General features: G+C 36.1%; 1 protein-coding gene across 6 annotated transcripts in view; it reads left to right on the plus strand.

Moving 5' to 3' along the window:
• The window catches only part of CCDC91 (coiled-coil domain containing 91), a 405,594-nt gene that overhangs the window by 369,790 nt on the left and 13,941 nt on the right, over positions 1–21,863 (plus strand). For 2 of the 6 annotated variants that reach the window (XM_029206060.1, XM_029206066.1), the window contains one exon: positions 3,547–4,648. The exons of 1 other annotated variant lie outside the window; for it this stretch is intronic. In XM_029206060.1, coding sequence (XP_029061893.1) covers positions 3,547–3,657 — 111 coding nt within the window. In that variant the 3' untranslated portion in view covers positions 3,658–4,648. Of the gene's footprint in view, positions 1–3,546; positions 4,649–21,728; positions 21,753–21,863 lie in introns of those variants that run through there. 3 more of the 6 variants (XM_029206065.1, XM_029206062.1, XM_029206064.1) reach the window with 3 other exon arrangements.

The raw sequence follows: 21,863 nt of genomic DNA on the forward strand, positions 1-21,863 counted from the left end.
GGGGGGGCGGTACTTTACATTGCGGTTGTGCGGGCTTCTCATGGCTTCTCATGGTTGCCATGGCTTCTCTTGTTGTGGAGCAAGGACTCTAGGCGCGCGAGCTTTAGTAGTTGTGGCTCCCGGACTCTAGAGCACAGGCTCAGTAGTTGTGGTGCACGGGCCTACTTGCTCCGCGGCATGTGGGATCCTCCTGGACCAGGGCTTGAACCCACGTCCCCTGCACTGGCAGGCGAATTCTTAACCACTGCACCACCAGGGAAGCCCTATCCTCAGTTTTGATTGCATAATATCCTTGGCCTTAAAAAGAAAAGTTATATTGCCTATTGATGTAACTCAAAATAATATACTTTTAAATTTTGCTTGGTTTTTGCATTTTATGAGAAAAAGGGTATTGAACTATCTGTAGTCTGATTGTTTCCTTTTTAAATTCAATTTTATTACAAGTGTTTATTAATTTATATTTTTCTGAAATATTTGATGGTATGGTTGGTAATATGGTAGGTAATGTGTGATATATTAACATTTATTATACAGTTGTAATAATTAAGACAGCATTATATTTGCATAGGAATAGGTGAATTGTCTATGGAGTTAGAGTAGGGAGCCTGAAGACAGATTCATGCATATGTGGAAACCTGATTTATGACAGAAGTAGCATTGCAGATGACATATTTTTTGGCTCAAGCAGTTTCTGTAAGATATGCTAGCATAGGTATACAGAGGTCTGTGTTGATAGGTGTTCATTACAGCATTGATTATAATAGCAAAAGATAAGGAACAATTCAAATGTCTATCAATAGAATAATTTTTAAATAAGTAATAAAATAATCCATTATATAAAATTATAAATATACAATGGAAAACTATGCAACTGTTTAAAAAGAAAACAGGGAAAACTGGCCCTCCCATACACTACAGATGGGACTGATAAATTGGTACTCTCACTCTGGAAAGCAATTTGGTAATAACTATCACAGTTTAAAATATGCAAGTCCTTACAGACAACCCAATTAAAAAATGTGGAAAAGAACTGAATAGACATTTTTCCAAAGAGGAAATGCAGATGGCCAACAGGCACATGAAAAGATGCTCGACATTGCTAATCATCAGGGAAATGCAAATTGAAACCACAATGAGGTATCACCTCACACCTGTCAGAATGGCTGTCATCAGAAAGAACAGAACTTAAAAATGTTGGCGAGGATGTGGAGAAAAGTTAACCCTCCTACACTGTTGGTGGGAATGCAAATTGGTGCAGCCGCTGTGGAAAACAATATGGAGGTTTCTCAAAAAACTAAAAATAGAACTACCATATGACCCAGCAATTCCACAGGTGGGTATATAACCAAAAAAACAAAAACACTAATTCAGAAAGATACATGTACCCCAATGTTCATTGCAGCACTATTTACAATTGCCAAGGTATAGAAGCAACCTAAGTGTCCATCAACAGGTGATGGATAAAGAAGATGTGGTATGTGTGTGTATATATATAGATATAGGTATATATCTATATATATATACACACACACACAATGGAATATTGCTCAGCCATAAAAATGAATTAAATTTTGCCATTTGCAACAACATGGATGGACTTGGAGGGCATTATGCTAAATGAAATAAATCGGACAATGAAAGACAAATATTGTATGATACCACTTATATGTGGAATCTAAAAAATAAACTAGTGAATAAAACAAAAAAGAAGCAGACTCACAGATATAGAAAACAAAATAGTGGTTACCAGTGGAGAGAGAGAAGGGGGGAGGGACAATGTAGGGGTAGAACTAAAAAAGGGATTTATATGAAATCATCTGTGTGAAATTTCCAGTAATGACAGTGGAAGAAAGTGATTATGTGAACCCTGCCATAGTTAACAATTACAAGATCTTGACCAAATATTTTTTAAAAACCTATCTTTAAACGCTTGAAAATACCCAAAGTAGACAGAAACCACTAGGAATGGACCGGACCAAGGTGTTGGTATACCCTTCTGTACTATTTGAATTTGGACCAAGTGCAAAATAATTTTATAAAACCACAAATAATTAGATTTCAATCTGTTTTATGTGTATTAAAATGAAACATTAAAAAATTCAACTTCAGTCTCCTACATAGCTTTTAAATTAGGTTAAGCACGTTTTTACTTTTAGAATTAAAAGTGCATCTGTCATTTCCTAGTAGATTGCCTTGCTCTATTCGGGTTAAGTATTTATTGATTCAGTCAATCTCAGCAAATATTTATTGAATGTCGAACATGTGGCCAGACCCTCTTCTAGATGCTGGGGTACGACAGTCAGCAAGACAGACAACTCTCTGCTTACCTGGGGTTTATCTTGTGGTGAACTGTCTTATTTGATAGAGACTTGTAAGCAGAAGGTATATATTCACCTAAAGGTATCATCTGAGAGAGGAAGAAAAAAAAAAAAAAACCCATGTGAAAAAAGGATAAACAGGAATCTTACTTCTTTATGTACATTAAAATCCCAAAATATTAGAATTGAAGGGAGTCTTAGTAGTTTTCAATCTTTTTACATGAGGATTTTGCTAAATATAATATATTGTTTTTTGATTAATTCTTAGGATACTTCAAAATTTTAATCTTTCATTTTTTTAGTCATTTTGAATTCAGTGGATTATGGATGTATAATTTAATAGAGAATTCTTGTTTGGATTTGTCTTTTTTCTTTTATGTTGGGGGGAGCATGTAGGAGGAATAGTCAACTTTTACATAAATATCACAGGTGTGTATCATGAAATGGAATTTATTTGGCTTTCTTTTGAGTTCCTCCATTCTATAACCTGTAGGTAATGTGTTGTCGTTGGTTATTTTTACACAATGAGCAATTTTTTAGGGCAGAAGAGTTAGAAACCCTTTTTTGATGTATCCAATAATCCTTACCATCCAGAAAGTTCTTTGTTATATGACTTTTATTACTAAGCCTCTATGGTTTTGTTCACTGTATTTGTTATTGATACACTAAAACAATCCTAATAAAAAATCTATAACTCAACGGGAAAACCAAGTCAAATTTGTTTCAACAATATCACGTTTCTTAAAATAAACCTTTCCCAAGAACTTTCTCTAATTTCAGGAAATTGTTTATATCCTTACCTGTCCTTTGTCCCAGTTAAACTCTATGCATGGAGTAATTATGCTGTTTTTCTATACCATGTTTTTCTTCTGTTTTTTGCATCTGTTATATTTTTTATGATATTTGTGGATTTCTAGTCTGTATATTCATTAAGAACTGGTATTTTTATATACTATTTTATATTATCTGAAATCACGCTGATCAGATTTATGGTATTTCTCCAATAACTGAATACCAACGCCAATTATAAAATTGTAATGATTATCATCTCAGCTTAGATGATAGGCCAGAAATAGTGACTGCACTGTCTCTGAGTTTAAAGCACTATTTGATTTTCTAAATCGTCATCTGAAAAGGTTTCTCTAGTGGGCTTCTGTAACATTCTTTAGCCCTCAACTAAGTATATTCTTTTTCTCTTTCTCTCTCTCTCTTTAAAAAAAATCAACAGCTTGATCAAGTCATCCGCCAAAGAAGCCTGTCCAGTTTGGAACTGTTCCTCTCTTGTGCTCAGAAACAGTTAAGTGCTTTAATAGCTACGGAACCAGTTGACATTGAATAAAGAGAACGTGACAACCTAACCCACACTGGCAATGGATAAATCATTAGACCTCTAAAATACATGCTGTGAATTATAAAGATGCTTTTGTTTTCTTTCCAAACCTTGGAAAATTGATTTCCACTTCAAGGATAAACCAAAACAGTATTTAGAAGAACTACAAGAGATCTAATTTATTTGCTTTTGTTTTCTCCTTTACATTTACTATTATTTTATTAGCAGTAGTAGTAACAGCAACAAAAAGTATGATGTGACCCCAAAACCATTGAAAATTACCAGATTAAAAGTTAACTAAGTAAACTTTATAGCCTCTGGTGCCCTGTTAACATTGTATTTGGCAAAAATAGTAAATATTTTTTACTTATTGTTTCACAATGACTTGATAAGATTCTAGGATGTCATCATACATTTATTTGATTTTGAGGCTAGAAACAGCATGGTTTTCAACATCACCTATTTATCTATGTAACTTAGATGTAAAACACTGATATGACAGAGAATCATTCTGATATTACCAAACCTCTTTTCCGTAGTGGGACCTATGTATTTTCATTGGTAACAATTAACAACACTAAAGATTATTAAATTAATTCAACTTTGATCTGATGTACCATTTAAAGGAATATATGTGTGTAATGTGCTTATTTCTTTTCTTCAAAGTCACTATGAATCAATAAAATCATTTTTCTTATGAATCATACCATGAACTTAATCTCTAGAAAGAGAATATAACTTAGCCATTTATAGGGATTCGGGTTCAAATATAAGAGATGTGAAATACTTTCCCAGTACTTCAGAAGGTACTTAATTCATGAGCAGTGTGCTTCAATGTGAAATCATGAGTTGTTTTTTTTTTTTTTCAAACATCAAAACTAAAATATCATTACAAATGTATGCAAATATTCTGTCTTGTTTTCTGAAATGCTCCTACTTTCATAGGCTTTGTACTTTTCTGGGAATTTCTCAGTGTAATAAAAAAGAGCTTCAAATCTTATTTGGTTACTATTATTTTTTAATACTTTTTAAAAAATTAATTATTAAAAAAAGTTTTTTCTTACTCAAACTTCTACACCCATGGATGATGATGTTTTTAATTTATACCTTCCCCTAAATATTATAATAATATTTATCAAGAATCTTTAAATGTTAATGACTACTTAGGTTTCTCTTACAAATTTAAATAAGAAATTAAAGCAAGCAGGCCACTGACTTGAAATGCAGCATAGTTTAAAAGGGGGGAAAGGGCTTTTAATTCAGGAACAAGCCAATAACATAATGTTATGGTCACATTTAAAATCAGTTGACTCTTTGTCATCAAATTTTAAATGATAGGATATTTTACAAGTTACTCAGCTATGATTTAGATGAAAAATGAAGCATAACAGGTCACTGAAACTAAGATCCAGAAAGCTGTAGAAATATCAAGAGTATATAATAATCTACACCTCTCTTTCTACCTCTACCAGCACAGAATGATTTTTTCTTCTTCCATTTGGGGTTACATTAGTCTATGCTATTGACATAGAGTAATTGTGGTCTGAAGTAATTTGGAACAGATTGACACTGATCAGTCTGTGAATATTTGAAGAACACCCACCATGCACAATAATAAATTCTTATATTGCTAAAATACTTTTTTCCCATGGAGTTATCCTTAAAGATAACTGAGAACAATCATCAGAACATAAAACTATTTGATACATTAATCCTTCCAAACTGAATTAGCTGATAATCTATTTTGGTGATGTTCAAGTTATAGATTTCCACATTTAGAACTGTATTTTGTTTTTGTCCTGGTTATCACAAGGACATAAACCATCTCAGGTAGCATTCACTAAGAGAATTAGATGATTAAGCATTGTGCTGTGCCCAAAGATAAGAGTTTTTCCCTGAAATGTGAGCCCAAAGTGTCAAAGTAGTCAAATGTTTTGTATCTAAAACTTTCCCCTCCTATTGTATGGTTTCCTTAACTCTCTTTATATAGCATTTTCTGCCTTTATGTTTAGGTGAATAAGGCACCATTCTGAAAGACTAAGGGTAAGAGAGGAATTCTGTTTTTAGAATGACAAAGCCACTGTCAAACTGTGACTAATTTTAGTAACATGCTTGAGAGTTCATTATTAGAATAGTTATTTCCTCAAAAAAAAAAATGAGTATCTGCTTTGAGCCAACTATTTTCACATGTTAGCTCAACACCCCTGTGAAGTTAAAATAACCTTGTGAAGGAGATTCGATGTTAGTGAATATTTGATGTTTAATTGCCCTTGATGACCAGGTAGAGTTGGGCTTCAACCCCAGAGCTTTCAACAGACAGTTTTACTCTTTCTAGTACCGTGGAGATACCCAATAGTCTCTCCATAAGAAATTATCTGGAAATTTTTATCCCATATAGTCATCAGATTATTTTAATCTTTAAAGAAGGAGCCTAGCCCCCTCTTATAAGCCTATTTGGAATTCTAGCCCTGCCACATTCTAACTGTAGAACATTGGACAAGTTGCCTAACCAATTTGAGTCTCTGCTTTCTCGTTTGTGAGGTGAAAATAGTGATTTTTATAGGCTTTTTGTGAAAATTAACCTTGTAAAATGCCCCATAGAGTAGACCTCGCTGGCGTGGCCACCAGTTCACAACAAGCCCCCTTTCTCTGGGAACTGCCTACAAAATACAGGTGCAGTTGCCCACAAACAACTGGCCAAACAATATTATTCTGCCCCTCTAACGTTGACGGGCTAATCCACAGGTGAAGACCACATTGGCCTCCTGAGAAGAGTCATGTGCTGAGATACTTCAACTATTTTACCCTAGGGGGCCAGACATGAACTCTGCTTCTGAGGTCAGAAGTCCCCTGATCGCTGCCTTCCCTGACTCTTGGATTCTTTGAGCTACCCAAATATTCTCCAATATGCCAGTTGGAAGAATACTTTTTTCCCTTAAGCCAGCCAGAGCCAGTTTCTATTACATGCAACCAAAAACGTATTAACCGAGGCAATCCAGCACAGAGCCCAGTGCATAATCCCTGGATACCCAGCGCTTGTAAATTCTTCATTTCCTCCACCATACTAATCCTCATCCAAAATGGGAATACTCTTTGCTTTATTTTTAAGGAATGTTAAAAATATAACTGAACCAAAGCCCCTATTGTCTAATAAAGCCAAGTAAATCACAGAGACCTAAAACTATGAACAAACAGTGCCCGATTTAGAAGTTCTCTGTCATTCAGAATCTGGAGTAGAGGTTTAAACCCAGCCTCACTAAATGCTGATTCATGTTGCAGTTCAGTGGAGCCTTACTCAGTGATTGCTTTGAAATCAAAACCAGAACAACGTCCCTATGCTTGATATTATTCTGCATTGAGTCAGGTATTTTTATTCTGATTGTTAAACTGACTGGAATCAGGAAATGCTATATATGCTTTAAAGAATGATAAAAAAACAAAATTATTCATTCACTGAATTTAAAAAAATAGTCTTTGCATAATAAATCCTGAATAAGAAAAAAAAAAAACCTATGCAAAAACCTGGAAAACATGTATGAAACTCCAAGAGAAAAAAACGAGAGTTATTGAACCCAAGCATTTATCCCCTAGTCTGCTGTTTACATACCAGTAAACAACTCTACTGTGTCTCTGAAGACTACCAACAGGAAGCAGAAAGCCAAAATAAATTAATAGTTCTTAGGTTGGGAATTGGATTCAAGTGATCTCACTGAAAATATAACTTTTGTCAAAAATTTATCTCTGATGAGATTAAATACTAATTAATTGATAAAATTCAGGTGTGCCTTTGATGAAAAAATACTGTTTGATTTTGGAAGTTATGTGTTGGCATTCTCAAAATTATAAAGCAGAAACAAATTTTAGGCTGTTGGGAGAGATTTACCTTGGAGATGGTACAGTATTTATCTTAGACACTGAAAACTAGTGCACACTAAGAAACATAATCATTTAAGAACAGTGGTAACAGCTACAGCAACAAACTGTCAAACAACACCACCACCCTCCCAGCTCTATATGAAGATATTCAGAGATTATTTGCTTTTTATGAAGATGCCGTTTCTGGAAGGTTCCAAACAAACTATGTTGCTTTTCAATAAATCTTCATCAATTAAAAAAAAATAAAAAGCCAACGTGTTCTGAATCCACAGGCCACTTACTCGTGGGCATCACCACCATCATCAAAGTAAGTGGGCAGAAGCAATATATGAAAACTCCCAGATGTGACTGCCAGAATTTTTTTAAGCCAGACAAAACTAAAAATGTTCCCTTTATTTCATTGAAAAATAAACACAGTTCCATACGCCGAATCTGCCATAATGCAGGGGCTCCTTGGGCATCAATCATTGGTCTATATAAATAGAAGGAAAAGAGCTGGTAAAATTTTCTTTGCTCTCACCTAGTTTTCTGTTTTCTTTTCCCAGAGCCATCCATTCTCAACAAGCTGATCCCCTTTAAATTCTACTTCCTCCCACCCTGGGCACTGCACACTAGACTTCTCCTATGCAGTACGTGTGGAGTTAAATAATAGTTTGTGTTAATTGCCATTTATAATTAATAATCTGTGTTCTTATTTGTTTATATATATCTCCTCCTGAAGGAAGAGCCCACATCTGTCTTGTTTATTATATTCCGAAGGCATTTCCTAGTACCTAGCCTGTGTGTGGATTTCGTGTATAATAGTGAGTCCATAAATAGTTGAATCAATCAACCATTCCACTTGTAATGTAATAAATCAACTAACCCTGAGCTAATAGAGTGACTACTAATTTAAAGGATTAGCTAAAATTGCTGTGTTTCTAAATGAGGTTCTATAAGAAAGTTAAAAAACTGTCATAAAACAGTAACCAGCCTTCTGAGCACTTTAAAATGAGTCTGCATTTCCAAATGCTACTAGGATGACTAAATCATAGCTACTAGAATGCTACTAAATTGATATGCTACCCAAATTTACAATATCCTCTAAGAGTGTAAGTAGGGAAGGATATATGGCAAATTATATATATATGAAACAATTTCTTATGGTACCAAGAGATACCTGACCTCCTGGTGAGTGCGCTGTAGGGTAAATATTAGATTCACTGGTCCATCAGGTTTCAGCTACAATAGGAGGGAGGAAGAAAGTTTGGAGATGAGATTGTATGCATAGGGTTTTGGAATCAAGAATAGGAGATCCAGAGGGCCCAGTAGGAGCTGCGGGTGAGGAGAGGGGAGGGTTTGGGATTGGATCAGATCAGGGAATATTCAGAGCAATGTGGTGTGAGAGTCCTGGTGATAATGGACGCAGAAGGATACTGATGGCCTTTTAAAATCCAATTCTGACTCCCAATTGTTATGCAAACTGGGCTTGTATTTTTGAGAAATACACAGAGATGAAGAAACAAACTCATTCAAAAGGTAGGAAAACTTGACTCAGTCCTGGCAAAGATTCAGTTCTCAGAAGTCTGGAAGCTGATTTTAAAAGAAATAACTGAAGCCACAGAATGTACAAATCACTGACTTCAACACAGCTCAGATACTGAAGCAGATTATAGAAAATGTTTTGTGGCAAGATGTATATGTAATGAATTTTGAGAGCTTGCTCTTTTGTGTAGGTATTCTTTTCTAAAAATGTTAGAACCACCGGACACTGTGGAAAGCACTACCTTTATAAAGAAACATACTTTTCCTGTAATTTTTTAAATCTTTCTTTTTGCCTGCTTTCCATAACTGCTAAAATTGTAAATGTTTATAGATTTATAATAATGTTTAGCAGTGTTTCAAGTAGTAAAATTTTAGTAATTGTCTAACACACTTTATTTTTCTTATAATTTTTTTCTTTCTCTCATAATGCAGGGAATAGACTTTTATACTTTGTATCAAATCAAAACTGACATGTTGGCAGCAGTTACATAAAATGAGATAAACTAAGCAGAAATATCAAATCAGGTTCTTTTAGGCTTGGAACCAGTCTGTAGGTTCCAAGTAGTCCAGATAAGCAGCTACAGTTATTGATGAGTGAGACATATTCTCTTTTATATGAATTAAATTCTTTCAAAGTGTCACAGTGATTCTACCTAATATAAACCCTTGGTTATGCTGGCAGTTCCCCACATGAAGAATTCTTGTGCTCAGGAATGTGTTTTATCTCTATTCCTTAGAATTTGAAATGCATATTCTCTATTATAGATGTTAAGTAATCTACCTGGGAAGCCTGAAAATTCTACATGGCCTATAATGCAGTGTTATGTAGACCTCAACCTTAAATGTAATGGTGCTGGTGCCCTCATTTTTTTATTCTCTCTTTCTATGTGATCTCTTCTGATTCCACAGCTTTACATACTCTCTGTATGCTAAAGACCACTGACTTTAAGTCCAAAGTCCTATATTCAGCTGCCTACCCTATATTTCCACTTAGATGTGGTACCTAACATGTCAAAAGCAGCGCTCTTCATCGCCACCTCACCTCTGCCAACCAGAGCTCTTTCTGTGTCTTTTCTAATATTTCCCATCTCAATGAATATATCATCCTTCTCCATTTCTCTCTTTTATCTCTCTCTCACTCTCTACTTCAAATTCAGTTCTGTCAGCTTTACTCCAAGACTTATCTTGAATCCATCTACTTTTTTCCATTCATTCTCATGACTACCTCCCTGACCAAAGCCTGTGTCATCTCTTGCCTAGACTTGAAATAGTCTGCTCAGTGAGCCCTTGTTTCCATTCTTGTTCCCAAAAAAATCAATTCTCCACATTACAGCTAATGATTTCCTAAAACCTAAATTTATTGAACCAACTAATGTCTCTATGGGAAAATGCATTCATAATTTCACTTTGGATGCTAGGAACATATACAGTGTAGTAGGAATAGATTCAAATCATTGGTGATGGTTTCAGTCATTGGGGCAGGGTTGCCAACAGGATCAAGTGCAACTGGTGAAAGTATGACTGAGCTGAGGAAAAGGAGAAAGTTGGTAAATCAATAGTTAAGAGACCTGCAAGTGTGCAATGGGTATGTATATACTCTTTTGGGATCCAGCTGGTTCCTTTTCACGTCCTTTTCTTCTGTATGGCTTAAGCTTTGACCTGCCTGCTTCTCTACTATTACTTTTATCTACCAGAGTATTCCTCCTTGAAGGTTTACAGAATTCAACATTATAAATATCCACAATCTCTTAGATAGTCACTTCAAGATTGGTTAGGAATTTTATTCACAGAGTTGGGAAAAGTGGAAGTAAAATTTTCATCCAGAATTGCGTATACTACAAAAGAATATGTAGCTTCAGTCCATTCTGGGCATTTTCTGACTGAGCTAGCCCTGGCTTGGGGTATGAAGGACCAATATTTTCTCACCTTCATTAGCCTTCTTCTAGGGAAGAGAGAGGCTTCTCAGCCCTCATGAAAACTTTGTTCTCTCCTCTTCCTGCCATGTGGCACCACCAACCCTACCATTATAGTGGACACTGACAAATCAGGTAGGAAACTTCAGTAAGATGGGGGTGGGGTTGGAAGAAAGGGGGAGATAGCAAAATCCAAGAATTCCCAAACAGGAACACCCTGTCCTTTTATGAATAGCTGTTCTAATTATGATATATTCAATTGACTAACAGAAATGCTTGAGAGGTGGAATGTATCAGGTACCCCTGGGGCAGTCAAGCTTGCTTCAACAAGCTGAGATCACTATCAGGTAGCCATGATTCTTTCCTCTATGAAATAGAGAACATGGGATCATATAAGACCACAAGGTTGGAGCAACTCCATGAAATAATTTATGTCAAAACGAGGAGTTTTGGGCATGAGGTGATCTTCACTCTTAAATTTTGTGCTATAAGTATTTTTGCATACTTCTTTCTCTTAAAGAATGAAAAAATAAGAGGAAGGCTGTATCTTTAGTTTGCTCAATGAGAAGGAAAAATTGTAATTGGATACCCTTACTGTCAATCATTTAGCAATGCTTCTGGATAGAGATTAGGGGAACTTTCTATATATGCATTGTGTAATATGATAACCACTAGCTATGTGGGGCTGTTGAACTCTTGAAATGTGGCTAGTGTGACTGAGGAAACTAATTTTTAAATTTTATTTAATTGTAATTAATTTAAATTTATATAGCCACATGTGACTAGTGGCTACCATATTGTAGATTTTGAATCTAGGAATATCCTTGCCAGGGAAAAAGCCGTGACCAGGTTTATTACCCCTGATCTTTAAAACAGTCATATTTGTTCTCTTCCACCCGTCTTAAGATTAGTGTGGAGAGTAAGGAGGTCATGAGTACAAATGGCGTGTGAAACTCTCTAAGGAAAGGTATTTCGCCAGCAGAAAGCTGAGAAGACAGTGCTGTTGAGGGTTAATGTTATCATGACTAAAGAGTAAAAGAGACCTAATAAGTCAGGATAACCCTCTGACTAATGTATGACTCTCAGAGCTAGGAACATTTGTAGTTGAGTGCTTGCAAAGAAAAGAGATCTCTCTGATCTTTGGCCAAAACTTTTCAAAAAATCAGAAATTCATCTCCTAAATTTGAGGAAATACTTTAAATTTAGTCTTGGTTTGCTTTTGAGAGGGATCTGGAGAATCAATGTAACTTTAATTTTGAAAATTAAGCAGAAATTGAATAACCTCATTATTCAGTTAATTCAGAATAATTCAATTTATTTATTATTCACAATTGAATAATAAGGATTCAGACTTCCAAAATGGATTTTTAATTAATAAAAAATAATGTCTAATTAGTTATGAGTCTTCAAAAATATTTACACTGTCTCCCAATAATTGAATTTGTTGAGAAATATCATTTCATTTAAAAAACATGTGTTGAGCTCCTACTATGTGTCATGTATTGTGCTAAACATAAACAACTAGTTAATACTCTTAACAGTTCTTTTTAAGAAGAGGAAACTAAGGCTGAGAGCGGGTCAGTAACTCGCCAGTGATCACTGCTTTACAAGCACTGCTTCATCAGGTACGAAGCTCGGTTCCAACCCACGTCTACCTGATGCCAAAGTCCATGCTTTTCAGAAGGGGAAACATTTTCTTCCGCCAGTTACGTTCACCTATTTTATTTAACCTAGCCACTCAGTCTGTTTGGATTCACTTTTGTGATGTATCCCCCACCAAAGCATGCTGATGATCTTAAAGAATTTACAAACTCCAGGCTCAGCTTCTTGGCAACCAGGTTATGCTGAGTGGTGCATCGCCAAACCTGCACTAAACCCTGTAGCTTATTGGAGTGTTAGGGTTTCTGCTGATGGGGCAAAGTTGTGGGAAAATCATTTCCCTTCTAAGCCAAATTCCATTTAATTGCCATTGTTTACCTGGTGGGAAAAGATTTACATTCCACAGCTCAGACAAATCAATACTGCTTAATACCGTGATTTAACTTGGAGCTACACTAGCTAAATGACAGGAACGCCTGGCTGGAATATAAAGTCAAGATATCAACTACTACCCTGTTGGCTAATATAACCTAACAATAAAGATTCTTCCAAAAGACTAATCTTCTCCCAAGCTCTAATCAATTCTTAAGGGAAATCATCAGTCCAAATCAATAATAACTTGATGGTGTGATGAGCATCATAACCTTACATTTTCAGAGAAGAAAATAGAAATGGCTTGACTAACGTAATTTAATTCTAAGTCTTAGTCACAGAGCACAACACAGAGCCAAGAATCACTAGCTCCTTTCCTCAAATTTTACCTATTATTTGAAATTGATACAGCTCACCAGTGATATTAACATCAGAAATTACATCACATCTTAAGTAATTTGGAAATACACGATAAGAGTATTGTTTCCATTGCAAAACTTTACTGAGAAGATTTGTATTGTTCCCTTTTATAATTTATCACAGTTTATTCAGGATGGAGCCAGTTTATTCAGGATGGAGCCAGTTTATTCAGGATGGAGCTGGGTTCAAGACGCATGTCCGTCAGCTTAGTATTTACCCTCCCTTGTGCCTCAGTTTCCTCAGTTTTAGACAATAAAACTCACATCATAAGCTTGTTAGATTAATACATGTAAAACCATTAAAATAATGTCTGACCCACAGTTCAGAGTTTATGTTCTGTATTCATAAAGAATAAAGTTGCTGTTTACATTACCTTTACTTTAAAATTTTTCATTATCATTTTTGTTAATATTTTTCATATTGATAGAATGTCACTTTTTAGCTTTTAAGAATACTTTTGTTATATTGATTCATTTGTTCAGATTGATGGTTTTTCTCTTCTGTCAAACCATGTCTTAATTTATTTGAAACACATTTATGATCTGTCATGTTTCAGCCAGATGTCCCATTAGCTTCTAAGTAAGCTTAGAATTCTGTAAAACATCTTCAGAGAGGGCGTATAATAATGCTTTACGGAATGATTTTTTTTTCCAGTGGTGGCAAAAATTTTGAGAATTCTAGAATGCTCTTTCCTTCAACAGTTATCTAAAGTTAAGCCCTGAGCATCTGACCTCCATGCAGCCTCCATATTTCACTGTTGTGATTGTCTAAGGTATGTTTACCTTCAACAGACCTAGTCCCCTCATCTCTTTCTCCTGCTCCTGGGCCAGTCTGCTGCATTCCTGTCTGCTGTGAAGAGTGGTGACAAATACTAATCTGAACTAGACCACAGTCGCATGAAGTCAGATGGAGGACTTGGCCTTGTATCAAACCTTAAAGCAGAGGGGAAGGGTGGAAATGCTGTCTTGTAAATAGCAAGCCACCCAGTGCGTAAGCCCTGAAAACATGTAAATAACACTACATCTCATATGCTTTATTTCTCAATTTTGTCGTGCTACCTTTGCCAGCTAGTTTAACTGAGTATGATTTGCAATGTTATTTTATTGAACATTTTTTGACAATTTGAGTACAGCTCTGAATGTAGTATTAAATCCTCTTCTGGCTCAGCAGATTGCAAAATTGCACGCTCTGTCTACACATCAAATCCTAGGTCTGGAGGGGAATTCAGACTTGACCTAGTCCAGCACATCCAGAAAACACTGCATTTGAGCTCTCTCATAGCAGATGGTATTTCAAGCTATCCTAAATGACATCTTTACAAGAAGATTAATTATATTATTACAGACTTTCACACAAAGGTTAAAATTAAGCTTGGCTTCCATTTCTTATAAATTCATACAATTTTTTCTTCTTGTTCAAGGATCTCTAGCCAACTCCAATGGCTGGACCAGTAAGTTTAATCACACTTCTGTGACTAGGAGGAAACTAAATATCATAAATTATGTTAACAATTTAGTTCTAAATTCTTTGTGTCAGCTTTATGTGTCAGGTTTGGGATTGGTCAATTTTTTTAATCCATCAGGGATCCAGTGTTGCAGAAGTCCTAAAGAAAAGCTATTCTGAAGAATTCTCAGAGAATCAACCCAATTCTGGCAACTCTTTTATAGAGATTTTGGGATGACCAGAAGCTACACTGGGCACAATACTTAAAGCTTTGGCCTAACATGAATTTAAATTATAATTGCATTATAATATTTTCTAAGAATTCCATAAGAAAAATATTGTATATGGTCAAAGGAAGGAAAAATTGCTTTAATCAAAGTCCCAATGATTGAATAGCATATATTCAGTAACAGAATGAAGATTTACCTCGGAACCATTGGGCCTTCTATCCTCGCAGTTTCTATTATTATTTAGAATTGTTTTTCAGTTATAAGTTGACAAAGATAGATTGCTTTAAAATTTTAGCTATATGGCATTTTAAAGTTCTTTTAAAATAAATTCACATTGATTTTAAACTTAGCTCTAGTTAGATTTTTAATATGTGCTCAAATTGCAGAATTCTTCATAATCAACATCTAATATCTGTTCATTTCATTTATGATTAAGTAGTCTCTTCATCCATTTATTTATTTTTTAAAAATTATTTTCCCCTCTTAAAAGAAACTTATTGCTCTGTTATGTGTTTGCTTGGAAATCATTCAAACTGTAGAGACTTCTGGTCTTATTCTCTCCAGTTCTTCTCTGTTTCTGGGACAGAGGGTGGATCGTATTTCCGTAAACCGTGGCAGTTAGATGGGGCAGCGCTATGATACTAATGGATGATGGGCAGAACTGAAGTGTATCATGTCCAAGCCAAAACATTCAGTTACTGCTGCCAGACTCACCAGCCCAAAGCTCCCTCCCCCTGCCGGGTGACAGTGGAAGAGACCCCGTGTTGAGATTGTGGAGATACAAGATCAAAACAGCCTACATCACTGAGTTGCTTCAGGAAGGACAGTTGGCTTGGAGGGTCTCCTATATCCACATATGGTTTTAATTGAGTGAGAAATAAACCTTTTTTTGGCATGTCAAGTCGCTGAGATCTGGGAGTTTTCTGTTATTGCAGCATAAACCTGATCTATCTTACTATAACTAGACAAGATAAAAGAAAACTCAGGAGGAGATCTAACTTCCTTGAGAATCTTACTGAGACCTACTTAGACCTTATTGTCCCAAAGAAGATCAATCAACTTCCTCAGCAATGAATGTTGGTTTAGTGTCTAATGTTTGTAGTCACTACACAAGATACCTGGGATACAAAGATGTTGAGGATACAACCCCTTGCCTTAAGATTGCTGTAAAAGTACTTCCTGGGATGATGTCGAGCTATTCAAAATTGGGAAATTTTACTGAAAACATTTTTCTTACCAAAATCCTTAATCTGAAAATAGCACATGCGCGCACACACACACACATATATTGTGTGTAAGCATCATACATTGTTATGCATTCAGTCTGCATGAATGTTATACATATATGTGTATGTATATATTTGAAGGGGTGGGGGAGAGAGAGAAAGATACAAGGCACCCCATTCTTCAGTTGCTCTTTCACTAAATTCCAAAGTCCAGACAGAATAAATTTGTAATCAGTGTAGTTGTGGTCTACCTGACACTGCCTTGCACAGAATAAAAATGGCTCCCTGATAAAATGGAAATCACATATTTCATTTCCAACCAGTCTGTAACTGGGCATTTTGTTTGTTTGTTTTCTTTCTTTTGCAGAATGGGTCAAAGTAGTCTGAAATGAATTAGTGCAATATGAAAAATATATAGAGATAGATAAATAGATAGATTTTTTTTTTTACCATTACATCGCATTTACACTTAGTTGCAGTTTTTTGTACTAAATCAAATGTAGATTTTTATTGAATTACTGTTAATGCCAAAGAACTGTTCAGTCAAATAGCTGTTTCATGGTTGCACCTTAGCTTGCCTCTGGCCTACCTGTGCCACTGGGTGCTGACATACCCTTCATATATCACAGGAGTGAAGACACTAATTTATGGAAAATCTGGGCTTAGTTTTTCTTCATTTAGTTGAATAATCCAGTTCTTGAAATTATCATTAATAAAGAGATAATTATGATTAACATTTCTACGCACCTTTTCATAACTAAGGGTTTCTTTTAACATATATTTCAGCGCTACAATACCTCCTTCAAGTGGCTAATGGTGTTCTTATATCACATGTTAGAAAAGTAAGACTAATTAGCTTATCTAAGAGACACAGTTATCAAGTGAACAAACTACCATCCAAACTCAGGTCTGTGCTCTGATAACATATGTCAGCACATTTTTTAATATAAAAAATCCTTTTTGCAAATACTCCTTTTATAAAATATTCCTTTTTAAACCACAAGGATTCAAAACTCCAGACTGCTCTTAGAATTACCTAAATAATCTCTAACAGCATTTCTAGAGGGGTAGTCGTGGGTCACCTGCATCAGAGTCAGCTGGGGTGCTTGCTAAAATGCAGATTTCTGGTCTCCTACCTAAATTTTGTGAATCAGAATCTTCTGAAGAACATTTCAGAAATTTTCATTTTTAACTTATTTTCCAGATGACTCTAATATACAGTAAAGTTTGAGAACTGCTGAAACATACTTACAATCATTATTCCCAAGCAACTGGGAGACTCTCAACCCTTACAGAAGTGACTCCAATTTTATCAAAAGAACATCTCAATAAGGCCCTTTATGTTTGACCACGTGACCCATGACAAGAATCTAAGGTGTGAATTCAGTTTAGCTAATAGTAGGAGCCAAGGAGATGCAGTGGTAACCAAAGAGCAAGGGGTAAGGAGAGGAGTACTTTTTCTTAATTTGGAGAGTAATTTGAAGAAACACTGAACATAAACATACTAACACATTACTTTAAAATATGACATTGAATGCTGGCTTTAGGAAACATAAAAAAGGCCAAAATTTATAAATTTGGAGGCTTATGCTAAAGAAAAATTTGAATATAAAAATGAAGTAGGTGGTTGGGGGTGGAGAAGTTAAGCAAGAGGTTGTCTATCACTGGATGGAGAGAAGAGAAACAGACAAGTAGAGGGTGTGAAGAGCAGCATTTGAAAACAAAACACAATCTTTACACACATTCTTTTAACACAAGGTTAAGTGGTGGTATCCTGTTTTGCAGTTTCAAAACTTGAGTCACAGAGAAGTCCCATGAATTGCCAAAGTTCAATCGGTTAGTCAATGGCAGAACAAACCCAACTTTACTCCAGTGACTCCAAACCCACTGCTTTTCCACCTAATTGTATTACATTTTCTTTTGTTTTAAACCTTCCAACTAGTTTTCAGTCCGTCTGAGGATATTGTATCTGTCTGAGTCAATATGAACTAATATGGCAGAGCTTTGGGTAAGCACATTAGCATTTTTGAGTCTTTCTTGCAATTTTTCCCCCTTTGGAATAATTACAGACTGCTGTGTTTTAATTATAGTGACTTTTAGGATGCTCCAGATTTCTCCCAAACAGTTGGCTTTTGTATTTTCTTCTTCTACCTTTCATCTTAAGATTTCTAAACTCTTCTGTATCCCAGTGAAATTTTTCCTTAAGAAGAAACCCTAAGTGATATATAGTCCACCTGAGTGACATGGCGGAGGAAGACACAAATTAGCTCCACTGAATACTAGGTGTAAATGCTTTCAGGTAGCTCTTCTTAGTTGAAAACAGTATAAAGCAATACTCCTTTTCCAAGCCATCTGGAGGCAACTTACTGGCAACGAACAACATGGTCTACATAAAAGTAATAATTCTGATTTCTGTGTGTCATCTGCATGTTGCACAACTCTGTAAATTATGCATAGAAACAGAAATTAGGAAAAGGAAGCAGCTCTGCAATGTGCTGTGATTAAAGAATCACCAAGCATCACCTTACTTGGCTGGTAGTTAGGATCTATGTTTGTTTATTTTTAAAAAAATATGCAGGCGTAATGGAATGGCTCCTCCTATAATGTGCAAAGTAAATAGATAATTGTATTTTGAAGGCAGCAGTGTCCTTTCCATAAATCCATATATCAGGTTTTTCTGCCCATTAAGATTCACCTTCCTGTGGTATATTTAAGAAAGAAAAGAAACTATTTCATATGTGTTTCTGAATCGTCAGTGATTGCTACTCACCTGAGATATATGGTTCTTTCTCTCCTTGGTGTGGCACTGCCACCTCTTCAAAGGATTCCGTAGTTCTATAATTTTTGTCTTTTAAAAAAAACTGCTTTGTTGAGGTATGATTGAAATGTAAAAGCTGTACATATTTAGTATATACAACTCGATGAGTTTGGGAATAAGTATTCACATTGAAACTGGCACCACCATCAAGGCCATAGACATATCCGTCACCTCCCAAAGTTTCCTCCTACCTCCTTTATTGTAAGAAAAACAATAACTATTAATATTATTATTTTGTAATAGAACACTTAACATAAGATCCACCATCTTAGAAAATTTTAAGTATGCAGTATAGTATTTCTATCTATAGGCACTATGCTGTATAGTAGATATCCTGAACTAATGTATGGTATTTAACTGGAACTTTGTACCCTTTGATTACAACCTCTTCATATCCCCATAGCTCCAACCCCTGGCAATCATCAGTGTACCGTCTGCTTCTATGAGTTTGACTGTTTTAGATTATACATATAAGTGAGATCATACAGTATTTGTCTTTCTGTGTTTGACTTAATTCACTTAGTATAATGTCCTCCAGGTCTATCCATGTTGTTGTAAATGGTAAGATTTCCTTCTTTTTTACAAAGGCTGAATACTATTTTATTTTATGTATATCTCACATTTTCTTTATCCATTCATCTGTCAATGGACATTTAGGTTGTCACTATCTTGGCTACCATGAATAATGCTGCAATGAACATGGTAGTGTAAGTATCTCTGTGAGATCCTGATTTCAATTCTTTTGGATAAATACCCAGAAGTGGGATTGCTGGATTATCATATGATAGTTCTATTTTTAATTGTGTCATGTCCTTCTTTACTGCCATCTCACAGTTACAGACATGTGGCTGGAATTCTATCCAAAATATATAAAGAATTTTTAAAGCTCAACAATCAGAAACAAATGACCAATGCAAAAAATGGTCTAAACACCTTAACAGACACCTCACCAAAGACATATAGATGGCAAATAAGCATATGAAAAGATGCTTCACTTCATATGTCATCAGAAAAATGCATATCATAACAATGAGATACCACTACACACCTATTAGAATAGCCGAAGTGGAGATCACGGATGATATCAAATGCTGGTGGGGATGCAAAGTGACAATTTAGCGGAAGACAATTTGGTGGTTTCTTACAAAACTAAACATACCCTTATTATACAGTCTAGCAATTACAATCCTTGGTATTTACCCAAAGAAGCTGAAAACTTATATTCACACAAAAATCTGCACATGGATGTTTATAGTAGCTTTATTCATAATTGCCAAAACTTGGAAGCAACCAAGATGTTCTCCAATAGGTGAATGGATAAATAAACTGTGGTACATCCAGACAATGGAATATCATTTCACACTAAAAAGAAATGAGCTCTCCGATCATGAAAAGACATGAAAGAAACTTAAAAGCATAATAGTAAGTGAAAAAGGCCAATTTGAAGTGGCTACATATAGTTTGATTCCAATTATATGACATCCTGGAAAAGGCAAAACTATGGAGATAGTAAAAATAATAGTGGTTGCTAGGGGCTAGGGTGGAAGGAGGGATGACTGTGTGGGGCACAGAGGATTTTTAGGGTAATAAAACTATTCTGAATGATACTACAGGGGTGGATACATTTGTCCAAACTCGTAGAATATACAATACAAAGAGTGAACCTTAGTGTAAACTGTGGACTTGGGTGATGATGTTGTGTCAGTATAGGTTCATCGGTTGTAGCAAATGCACCACTCTGGTGGGAGACGTTGACAATGAGGGCTTCAGCTATGCATGTGTGGAAGCAGGGGCTATGTGGGAAATCTCTGTACTTTCCTCTCAGTTTCGCTGTGCACCTAAATCTGCCTTAAAAGACAGTCTTTTAGTGAAAGAAACGAAAAACAGTAAGAAAGAAGTCAGCTACAAACTTTCTAGTGCTGCTGACTTAGCTGTAAGTAACTGGAAGCTCTGTCATTACACTAAAAAATATAAAACCTGGCGGAGTAGCCGTGTCCATGGAAGCAGCTGCTACACCAGCACATTCTGACTGACCCGCTGCACAGACAGCACAACCGGTAGCCACGTTCACAATGGACTTGGGACACATTTTAGCCCCAAATAAGCAGGATATGTAAAGAAGGAAAAGAACTCTGAATGTTGATGCACAAACCCGGGCCTCTCCCACGGAACCGCAATAAGCGTGCTCAGCAAAGATGGAACTGAAGCTAAGAACTTAGAGCTGGACCACAGTTGGCTTGGCTGGCATCAGAGCAGACGGGGTGGTCGGACCCTGACCTGGCATGAGACGGGAAATTTGGCTGCAGGACAGAAGGGCACACTCTGCATTAGGGCAAAGTCTCAAAGGAGCCCTGGTGTCCCGTCGTGAGAGATGGAAGCTCTTAGATAAGCAGAGGGACAAGGCTCCGGCAGGGCATGTAAGGGAACAAGGTTTCAGGCAGGAAAGTAGGGGAGGGGCTTGGAGAAGGCCTGGTGGGGGTAGGGTTTTTAATGTCTGAAACCAGGATTGGCCGTGGAGAGTTATCTTCTGATGTCTTTAGCTCCCATTAATAAATGACAGCAACTTAACCTGCACTCTACATCCTAATGGCGCAGCAAAACCACTGCCTCTCGGCCTCACACTCACGATGCTGATCCGCTTTTGCCTGTTTTTTTCTAGGACGGGTAAAGTGTCACAACTCGGGCTTAGGCCTCCCTGGGGTAAACATCAGGCATTCGCCTTGCCGTTGGCCAGAGAGCTGCCTGTGGTCACACATCAGAGACAAATTAACACTGGCACCAACCTTGCATTTGG

The sequence above is a fragment of the Monodon monoceros genome, unplaced genomic scaffold (genome assembly GCF_005190385.1).
Source record: "Monodon monoceros isolate NGI ecotype Baffin Bay Population unplaced genomic scaffold, NGI_Narwhal_1 Super_Scaffold_6, whole genome shotgun sequence".
NCBI lineage: Eukaryota > Metazoa > Chordata > Mammalia > Artiodactyla > Monodontidae > Monodon > Monodon monoceros.